Below are 12,119 nucleotides of genomic sequence, written 5' to 3'. Positions count from 1 at the left end.
TGTGTTGTAGAGCAGACATGGTAGTTTTCATTGTGTTGTAGAGCAAACATGGTAGTTTTCATTGTGTTATACAGGAGACATTGTAGTTTTCATTGTGTTGTAGAGCAGACATGGTAGTTTTCATTGTGTTGTACTGCAGACATGATAGTTTTCATTGTGTTGTACAGCAGACATTGTAGTTTTCATTGTGTTGTACAGCAGACATGGTAGTTTTCATTGTGTTGTAGAGTAGACATGGTAGTTTTCATTGTGTTGTAGAGTAGACATGGTAGTTTTCATTGTGTTGTAGAGTAGACATGGTAGTTTTCATTGTGTTGTAGAGTAGACATGTTAGTTTTTATTGTGTTGTAGAGTAGACATGGTAGTTTTCATTGTGTTGTAGAGTAGACATGATAGTTTTCATTGTGTTGTACAGCAGACATTGTAGTTTTCATTGTGTTGTACTGCAGACATGATAGTTTTCATTGTGTTGTACAGCAGACATTGTAGTTTTCATTGTGTTGTAGAGCAGACATTGTAGTTTTCTTTGTGTTGTACAGCAGACATGGTAGTTTTCATTGTGTTGTAGGGTAGACATGGTAGTTTTCATTGTGTTGTAGAGTAGACATGGTAGTTTTCATTCTGTTGTAGAGTAGACATGGTAGTTTTCATTGTGTTGTAGAGTAGACATGATAGTTTTGATTGTGTTGTACAGCAGACATTGTAGTTTTCATTGTGTTGTACAGCAGACATGATAGTTTTCATTGTGTTGTACAGCAGAGATGGTAGTTTTCATTGTGCTGTAGAGTAGACATGGTAGTTTTGATTGTGTTGTAGAGTAGACATGATAGTTTTCATTGTGTTGTACAGCAGACATGGTAGTTTTCATTGTGTTGTACAGCAGACATGGTAGTTTTCATTGTGTTGTACAGCAGGCATGGTAGTTTTCATTGCGTTGTACAGTAGACATGGTAGTTTTCATTGTGTTGTCATTGTGTTGTAGAGCAGACATGGTAGTTTTAATTGTGTTGTAGAGCAGACATGGTAGTTTTCATTGTGTTGTACAACAGACATGATAGTTTTCATTGTGTTGTACAGCAGACATGATAGTTTTCATTGTGTTGTAGAGTAGACATGGTAGTTTTCATTGTGTTGTAGAGTAGACATGGTAGTTTTCATTGTATTGTACAGCAGACATGATAGTTTTCATTGTGTTGTAGAGCAGACATGATAGTTTTCATTGTGTTGTAGAGTAGAGATGGTAGTTTTCATTGTGTTGTAGAGTAGACATGGTAGTTTTCATTGTGTTATAGAGTAGACATGGTAGTTTTCATTGTGTTATAGAGTAGACATGGTAGTTTTCATTGTGTTGTCATTGTGTTGTAGAGCAGACATGGTAGTTTTAATTGTGTTGTAGAGCAGACATGGTAGTTTTCAATGTGTTGTACAGCAGACATGATAGTTTTCATTGTGTTGTACAGCAGACATGATAGTTTTCATTGTTTTGTACAGCAGACATGGTAGTTTTCATTGTGTTGTAGAGCAGACATTGTAGTTTTCATTGTGTTGTAGAGCAGACATGATAGTTTTCATTTTGTTGTAGAGCAGACATGATAGTTTTCATTGTGTTGTACAGCAGACATGATAGTTTTCATTGTGTTGTACAGCAGACATGATAGTTTTCATTGTGTTGTAGAGGAGACATGGTTGTACAGCAGACATGATAGTTTTCATTGTGTTGTACAGCAGACATGATAGTTTTCATTGTTTTGTACAGCAGACATGGTAGTTTTCATTGTGTTTGTAGAGCAGACATTGTAGTTTTCATTGTGTTGTAGAGCAGACATGATAGTTTTCATTTTGTTGTAGAGCAGACATGATAGTTTTCATTGTGTTGTACAGCAGACATGATAGTTTTCATTGTTTTGTACAGCAGACATTGTAGTTTTCATTGTGTTGTAGAGCAGACATTGTAGTTTTCATTGTGTTGTACAGCAGACATGGTAGTTTTCATTTTGTTGTAGAGCAGACATGATAGTTTTCATTGTGTTGTAGAGTAGACATGATAGTTTTCATTGTGTTGTAGAGCAGACATGGTAGTTTTCATTGTGTTGTACAGCAGACATAGTAGTTTTCATTGTGTTGTACAGCAGACATGGTAGTTTTCATTTTGTTGTAGAGCAGACATGATAGTTTTCATTGTGTTGTACAGCAGACATGATAGTTTTCATTGTGTTGTACAGCAGACATGATAGTTTTGATTGTGTTGTCATTGTGTTGCAGAGCAGACATAGTAGCTCAACTAGCAGAGCATCAGACCCATACTTCAATGGTTGGACATTCAAAACCAACCCAGGCCAGCCACCTCAGGGTGTCCTTTGGGAAAGACACATAGCTCCTAATTCTTAGTCATAAAGAACAAGGTTTGCTGACACAGCAAGTCAGTTGAATTGGACTGTGCTTTTTGACTAGACATATCTACTCACAGTAGTGATAGTTAAATAATCATTAGATTTAAATTATTTGGTAAAATTTGATACCCATGGAAATTACAAATCCTGTTGTAATGTTATCAGCTTTTTATCATAATTTGCATATGAAGTCTATGAAGTGAAAATGACAGAGTGGACCTAGCATTTTTTACAGGAGCATATCTGAAGTAAGGCCAAACTCTATGCTTTATAACCCAAATTACACCCATCATTCATACACCAAAATAAATGGAATTATACGTTCTTTTAACAGTAGCTAAGATATGCAAGGTCCTTTTTACATAGTTTAACTATTGAGGAAAATCTTGGGAAATTCATTTTCTTTAAAAATCTTACACTATGCAAAATATTAAGCTATATAATTTCAAAATATATTTTTGTAGGTATTTTTCAACACGATAAATATTTAAGATGTGTGCTATCAGCATGGCCTTTTAGTATAATAAATATCGACTTACAATAAATATTGACTTATATAAAATATTGACTTACAAGAAATGCATGACACTTACATGCAGGACGAACATATCAGTGGGAGTTCAATGCCACAATCCCGCAAATGACTGTATCACATACATCCTTAGCAGTAATACACAGATCAGACTTTTGAACACCAAAAATAATTTCAAATACCGATTGCACTTACTTTTGTTGTTTTGCATGAAGGTGAAGGTAGATCCTAGCAATGCCAATTAACTTTGGATAAATAATTATACAATACATCATCATATGATACATAAGCTAAGGCTTTTCAAGTCAAATGTCTACAGGCCTTTCAAGTTAAATGACTACAGGATTTTCAAGTTAAATGACTACAGGCATTTCAAGTTAAATGACTACAGGCATTTCAAGCTAAACGACTACAGGATTTTCAAGTTAAATGACTACAGGCGTTTCAAGTTAAATGGCTACGGGATTTTCAAGTTAAATGACTACTGGCATTTCAAGTTAAATGACTACAGGCTTTTCAAGTTAAATGACTACAGGCTTTTCAAGTTAAATGACTACAGGCATTTCAGGTTAAATGATGACAGGCATTTCAAGTTAAATGACTACAGGCTTTTCAAGTTAAATGACTACAGGCATTTCAAGTTAAATGACTACAGGATTTTGAAGTTAAATGACTACAGGCTTTTCAAGTTAAATGACTACAGGCATTTCAAGCTAAACGACTACAGGCTTTTCAAGTTAAATGACTACAGGCATTTCAAGTTAAATGACAACAGGCTTTTCAAGTTAAATGACTACAGGCATTTCAAGTTAAATGACTACAGGCATTTCAAGTTAAATGGCTACAGGATTTTCAAGTAAATGACTACAGGCTTATCAAGTTAAATGACTACAGGATTTTCAAGTTAAATAACATCAGGATTTTCAAGCTAAATGACTACAGGATTTTCAAGAACCAATAATGATATATTATCACTGCTACAGAGTAAAAACAAACATAATTGAATACAGCATGATGAAACAAACAATGTGACAGCTGAGACAGGGGCAGGTTTAATGTGCAAAATACTGGTGGTATATGGAAAAATGATTAGTCATTACTTCCAACTTTGTAACCCACAGATCCATGTCTTTTGTATTCATGTGCTGCACAAGATTTCAGATTTACCAAATTAATGCACTTGAAAAAGCAGCTACAGTGATTCAAGGAGGAAACCAGGATTATAAAATGAAAACTATTCCATTGATTATGATATATTAGTTGTAAATAAATTGATTGGTAAATGGCAAGTACATACATGGAATTGCTTTCTTTTATGACTACATCAATATGGGGAGAATCATCAACATAGTGGCAAATGCAACTATAATTAACCTCACATGCAAAACGACAGGAGAAAAGGACCCTGAAAAGGTTTCAGCTCAGCAATAAATAGAAGCTCTTTTTATTGTCAGGTAATTTTGTCCTCAATTTTGTAGCTGCTGCTAAGTATCAATCAATAATTGTACATGAAAATTTGTAACATGGATGTTAAAAATTTATATACTGATGCTACATGCATATGGCTTGACTTGAGAAACACACATGATAGCACATTACATGATAACGGTTTAATTAGGCTCATACTCACATAATCTATAATGTTTTTTTACCTTGCATCTGATGCTCAAATTAACATTAAAATTAAATCAGCTCAAAATACTTCTCTTTTTGGCACCAATAATTTGTTGCATATTCACTTTGCAGCTGATGCTCAGATAAACAGTTCTTTAAAAATCTGCTCTAATATTTCTATTTTAGGCATGCAAGTATGCATGTGAAAGAACTTCACAACGTAATATTCTGTTGGGTGAATAATAGTGGTAAAATATCATTGTAGTAAATATGATAGAGACTGAATGTAAAGACAGTCTTGATGGATTTGGGAATCTTGATGATTGTGTGTGTGTGTGTGTGTGTGTGTGTGTGTGAGATTAGGATTTTTAATGTAGCTTTAACAATTTTTCAGTCATATCACTATGATGTCTGCAGTGTGGCAGTTTATAGTGATGTCTAGCACTGGGGCATCACGCCGCAGACATGTATCATCATGTCCCACCCAGTCACATTATCCTAACACCAGGCCGACCGGTCCTAACACTAACCTCTTAATGCTGAGCGACTAGTGAGGCAGCAGCTTTAGTACCATTTTTGAAAGTCTTTGGTATGACTCAGCCAGAGTTCAAACCCAGGACCTCTCACTTCCGAGGCAGACGCTCTAACCACAAGGCCACCAGAGCAGTCTCTTGATGATTGCGAAAAGAAACAAACGTATCTAACTAGACAAGCTTCTATTGCCATACTGAGGTATCTGTATTGGTTACGGCAGAAAGGTACAACTCTGTGATCAAAGATTTTAGAGAGAATACATGTTTTGTAATTTATAGGAAGATCAACATGGCAATGAAAGTTATCTGCACAGAAAATGCTCTGATCACCGATACATTTCATGGTTCTACAACCTGATTACTGCCATTTGTTGATTTAAAAAGTTATTTCTGTACATCCAATATGGAAATTTAACATTACTGATGTGATTATACGTTTCCATTGGGATCGAAAATGATTGGCTGGTATGAGAAGCATAGCATCACCATCAGTTGGTATAGCCATACATTGGACAAAACGGAACTGTATCATCATGAGTTGGTATAGCCATACATTGGACAAAACTGAATTACATCACCATCAGTTGGTATAGCCATACATTGGACAAAACTGAACTGCATCACCATGAGTTGGTATAGCCATACATTGGACAAAACTGAATTACATCACCATGAGTTGGTATAGCCATACATTGGACAAAACTGAACTGCATCAATATGAGTTGGTATAGCCATACATTGGACAAAACTGAACTGCATCATCATGAGTTGGTATAGCCATACATTGGACAAAACTGAACTGCATCACCATGAGTTGGTATAGCCATACATTGGACAAAACTGAACTGCATCACCATGAGTTGGTATAGCCATACATTGGACAAAACTGAACTGCATCAATATGAGTTGGTATAGCCATACATTGGACAAAATCAAACTGCATCATCATCAGTTGGTATAGTCATACATTGGACAAAACTGAACTGCATCAATATGAGTTGGTATAGCCATACATTGGACAAAATTGAACTGTATCATCATGAGTTGGTATAGCCATACATTGGACAAAACTGAACTGCATCAATATGAGTTGGTATAGCCATACATTGGACAAAATTGAACTGTATCATCATGAGTTGGTATAGCCATACATTGGACAAAACTGAATTACATCACCATCAGTTGGTATAGCCATACATTGGACAAAATCAAACTGCATCACCATGAGTTGGTATAGGCATACATTGGACAAAACTGAACTGCATCAATATGAGTTGGTATAGCCATACATTGGACAAAACTGAACTGCATCATCATGAGTTGGTATAGCCATACATTGGACAAAACTGAACTGCATCACCATGAGTTGGTATAGCCATACATTGGACAAAACTGAACTGCATCACCATGAGTTGGTATAGCCATACATTGGACAAAACTGAACTGCATTAATATGAGTTGGTATAGCCATACATTGGACAAAATCAAACTGCATCATCATCAGTTGGTATAGCCATACATTGGACAAAACTGAACTGTATCAATATGAGTTGGTATAGCCATACATTGGACAAAATTGAACTGTATCATCATGAGTTGGTATAGCCATACATTGGACAAAACTGAACTGCATCAATATGAGTTGGTATAGCCATACATTGGACAAAATTGAACTGTATCATCATGAGTTGGTATAGCCATACATTGGACAAAACTGAATTACATCACCATCAGTTGGTATAGCCATACATTGGACAAAATCAAACTGCATCACCATGAGTTGGTATAGCCATACATTGGACAAAACTGAACTGCATCATCATGAGTCGGTATAGCCATACATTGGACAAAACTGAACTGCATCACCATGAGTTGGTATAGCCATACATTGGACAAAACGGAACTGCATCACCATGAGTTGGTATAGCCATACATTGGACAAAACTGAACTGCATCAATATGAGTTGGTATAGTCATACATTGGACAAAATTGAACTGTATCATCATGAGTTGGTATAGCCATACACTGGACAAAACTGAATTACATCACCATCAGTTGGTATAGCCATACATTGGACAAAATCAAACTGCATCACCATGAGTTGGTATAGGCATACATTGGACAAAACTGAACTGCATCATCATGAGTTGGTATAGCCATACATTGGACAAAACTGAACTGCATCACCATGAGTTGGTATAGCCATACATTGGACAAAACTGAACTGCATCACCATGAGTTGGTATAGCCATACATTGGACAAAACTGAACCGCATCAATATGAGTTGGTATAGCCATACATTGGACAAAATTGAACTGTATCATCATGAGTTGGTATAGCCATACACTGGACAAAACTGAATTACATCACCATCAGTTGGTATAGCCATACATTGGACAAAATCAAACTGCATCACCATGAGTTGGTATAGGCATACATTGGACAAAACTGAACTGCATCAATATGAGTTGGTATAGCCATACATTGGACAAAACTGAACTGCATCATCATGAGTTGGTATAGCCATACATTGGACAAAACTGAACTGCATCACCATGAGTTGGTATAGCCATACATTGGACAAAACTGAACTGCATCAATATGAGTTGGTATAGCCATACATTGGACAAAATCAAACTGCATCATCATCAGTTGGTATAGCCATACATTGGACAAAACTGAACTGTATCAATATGAGTTGGTATAGCCATACATTGGACAAAATTGAACTGTATTATCATGAGTTGGTATAGCCATACATTGGACAAAACTGAACTGTATCATCATGAGTTGGTATAGCCATACATTGGACAAAACTGAATTACATCACCATCAGTTGGTATAGCCATACATTGGACAAAATCAAACTGCATCACCATGAGTTGGTATAGGCATACATTGGACAAAACTGAACTGCATCAATATGAGTTGGTATAGCCAAACATTGGACAAAACTGAATTGCATCACCATGAGTTGGTATATACACTGAACAAAACTGAACTGCATCAATATGAGTTGGTATAGCCATACATTGGACAAAACTGAATTGCATCACCATGAGTTGGTATAGCCATACATTGGACAAAACTGAACTGCATCAATACGAGTTGGTATAAGCATACATTGGACAAAACTGAACTGCATCAATATGAGTTGGTATAGCCATACATTGGACAAAATCAAACTGCATCATCATCAGTTGGTATAGTCATACATTGGACAAAACTGAACTGCATCAATATGAGTTGGTATAGCCATACATTGGACAAAATTGAACTGTATCATCATGAGTTGGTATAGCCATACATTGGACAAAACTGAACTGCATCAATATGAGTTGGTATAGCCATACATTGGACAAAATTGAACTGTATCATCATGAGTTGGTATAGCCATACATTGGACAAAACTGAATTACATCACCATCAGTTGGTATAGCCATACATTGGACAAAATCAAACTGCATCACCATGAGTTGGTATAGGCATACATTGGACAAAACTGAACTGCATCAATATGAGTTGGTATAGCCATACATTGGACAAAACTGAATTGCATCACCATGAGTTGGTATAGCCATACATTGGACAAAACTGAATTGCATCACCATGAGTTGGTATAGCCATACATTGGACAAAATCAAACTGCATCACCATGAGTTGGTATAGGCATACATTGGACAAAACTGAACTGCATCAATATGAGTTGGTATAGCCATACACTGGACAAAACTGAACTGCATCAATATGCGTTGGTATAGCCATACATTGGACAAAACTGAACTGCATCAATATGAGTTGGTATAAGCATACATTGGACAAAACTGAACTGCATCAATATGAGTTGGTATAGTCATACATTGGACAAAATTGAATTGCATCACCATGAGTTGGTATAGCCACACATTGGACAAAACTGAAATCGATGGGACCGATGGAAATCAAATATGCAAAATGGAATACATGGATAGACAGATAAATACTCATCTAATGATGTCAGACAATGACTCAGTTTAAAAGACAAACACTCTTTCTTACATAAAACACTCACACGTACACTCATCCATTTTTGAAAGCTAATTCAAGGTGCCTTCTAAGTACATCATCAGATAATATTATAACCCTGCATGCTCCTTGCTTGTTTGCAACAAACACACTCCATGGATTAATCATGTATAATGTTTTCTTAATAGCTCTGACTGTTTGAGACAAAGATACTTTACAAGAGGAAAGTCTCAATTTTACACATTTTGTGAAGTTTTAAACTGCATGACAATAACATGTCTGTTCTTTTCTTATGAGCAATCAAGAATATATTTTCTTTTAAAAATAAGGATAACGGTGATGAAATCACTGTGCTAGCGTTTTATAGGAAAACTAAAAATATATGAGAGAATTAATATATAAAACGGAATGAATTTTCAAACAAAGGAAACACATTATCTTTCTAGCTAATAAATAGAAAGGAAGGGTTAAATAAACATACTCTTACAAACAAATCTGAGAAGGGCAAATGGGGACATCATGCAGCTGGGTAAATTATATACATTCTTCAAAACTCAACAACTCCAAACAAACTGATTCAGGGAAAAGGGGAAAAGGTATGATAGGATAGGATAAATAACACATATATTTACAATCCAACAACAACAAACTTTCAAACTAAGATATCACGCGGGCTGAAGGCTGAGTATTTCTATGTTTATTTCAAAGAACTGCAGACTCATACAAACACATTATGAACTTTTACCTAGAGGTATGAGATGGTATGACAGGATGACAAACACTCATACTTAACACTGAACAATGTAAATATCCCACCTTGGGTTTTACAAGCAGTGAGAGAGAAATAGTATAATGAAATAAACTCTGTACTATACTTTGGTGAGTATCCGTGTGAATTGATCGTGTATCTTTACGCAGTGGCCAGAACTGAAGTAATGGCATCATCAGCGATGTTCTATGTCACCTGACACGAGCAGAGGGGTCTTAGCACTAGTACATCCCAGTGATTTTTATGGGATGATTGATCCATATGCATTACCACCACCACCACTACCATTCAGCATGATGAAACTCATTAAGGCCACATCTAGGTCTATGAGACAATATACGCACCAAACTGCATCAGAATGAATCAAATGATTCTTGAGTATATGTTATAAAGATCTTTTTAATGTTACAAAATTTCTGTCAAAATTGGACTTTAACAGAAAGCACTCTAAAAGACCATAAAGCTGGAAAACAATGTGTTTAATTGTCTACTTTCCCAGTTAATCATCATTTAACTGGTTCATTTTAATTTAAATACCATGTCATGAAACAGACATCAACAAGTGCACATTCCTTTTATAGTTATTTTGAAGGGCAATGCTGATTATTAGCATGATTTGTTAATGCCGTCATAAAATATCCATGGTAACAAGTCACAATCATTTACTAAACTACCTACCATGAACATGGGATTTATGAGAAAATAAAACTATCAACAAACCAGATTGTGATCAAATAAACATAGAAGAGGGTAATACTCACCATTCCTTTCATGTTTTCTGTAATCAAAATAGAGATTTATTAGCATACCTGTAATCATTTTATTATTTGTTCCCTATTTATCCTAACTAGAATTTCACATGTTTTGTTTTTAGATGGTAGATCTGAACAGGTGAAAAAATTAAAAAGTCATCTCAAGGTATGTTAACCAGACCAGAAGTAATGAGACGAGAGAGTGTTACAAGCTAGTAAAATCACTTAACACAAACATCCTGATTTTGAATGTTGCTCTGAAGTTTTATTCTACAGTCTGAATGGGTGAAAACTTTCTATAACATAAATGCTCTCAAATCACAACCACAGAGTCAAAAGGATTTATTCCCAGCAGTACACATCATTGACTGCTCAACATAAATGATTACAAACTTTTCATGTTTAGTCATTCTCTTTTTGTCAATTCAAAATTCATAGGTGTATTTCATATTTTACAAGGAAAGATTCAGTAAATGGGAACATGGATCCTCTGGCACTCAGTTTTCTTACAAAGTGATTTTGAACTTTGACCTTTGACCCAAACATTAAAAGTATCTTTATTATCCTGGTGCAAGCCAGCCTCACATTTCAACCAAAATACATGATACAGAAGTACTCACTGCAAGCTTCATTTTTTGTCTTTTGATTCCAGAATCAATAGCTGTTTTTCCAGAGTCACGTATATGTCATCTGCCCAGACTGGTGAACAATATCACTTTCATATACTTGTATTTAAATTTGCAAAGCAATGTTGATTTGTCCTTTTCAGACCCAGCATATTTTGAATTTGAAAAGATTCCTCTCCTCTACATTTTTCAAACATTGCTAATGTGTTTCACTTAACATTAGGCACCATTTTTTTTAAGTATAGACTTTAAGTCTGAACCCTGCTTAAATTATCAAAATATAATCATTCTTCTCGTCAAGTTTTCAAACTGAAGAAATCCATAGCTGCAATAAACATTAATAAACAACAAATAAGGAAAGGACATGTAGGTCTGTAATGGACAAATGTATTCTTAAGTAATTCACACACAGAAGTATACACTTTTAGAAAATTTTCCAATTTATATGATGTGCGGGAGTGAAGAGATAATATTAAAAATGACTAAGATGACTATTTATTGCTATTTTTAAATTTATTTTTAATGCACCAGAAAGAAATGCACAAAGAATTTCCTATGATATGTCCTGGTGGTCAGCTGTGTAAATCTTGAGAAGTGGAGTTTGGCACACAGCTAGTAAGGGGAAATGTTTGGTGGAAATTAGCATAAAGTTTGTAAAAGAAAAGTGGTTTCATCATCACAGGGTAAACTGTTATAATAGGAACTAATATTATACAGTCTTTCCAGTCTGACAGCCTCCAAACATACTTACCTCCCAATTTAGGCTTTAGTGTCCGTTTTTTAATCACAAAGGCTACAGCAATAATGGCAATCACTAACACAACTGCACCAACAACACCTCCTACAACAGCACCAACTGGAACATCTCTATCAACAGTGGGCAGCTCTGAAAATGA

General features: G+C 35.4%; 1 protein-coding gene across 3 annotated transcripts in view; it reads right to left on the bottom strand.

Annotated features, from left to right (window-relative positions):
- The window catches only part of LOC149773294 (uncharacterized), a 116,532-nt gene that overhangs the window by 29,019 nt on the left and 75,394 nt on the right, over positions 1-12,119 (bottom strand). For all 3 annotated transcript variants that reach the window (XM_089946509.1, XM_089946508.1, XM_089946510.1), the window contains 2 exons: positions 11,975-12,109; positions 10,607-10,623 (listed from right to left, as the gene is read on the bottom strand). In XM_089946509.1, coding sequence (XP_089802635.1) covers positions 10,607-10,623; positions 11,975-12,109 — 152 coding nt within the window. The remainder of the gene's footprint in view (positions 1-10,606; positions 10,624-11,974; positions 12,110-12,119) is intronic.

This window comes from Sinohyriopsis cumingii, unplaced genomic scaffold (genome assembly GCF_028554795.1).
Source record: "Sinohyriopsis cumingii isolate HCF-2022 unplaced genomic scaffold, ASM2855479v2 utg000695l, whole genome shotgun sequence".
NCBI classification, from domain to species: domain Eukaryota; kingdom Metazoa; phylum Mollusca; class Bivalvia; order Unionida; family Unionidae; genus Sinohyriopsis; species Sinohyriopsis cumingii.
This window is presented reverse-complemented; position numbering and strand designations above follow the sequence as displayed.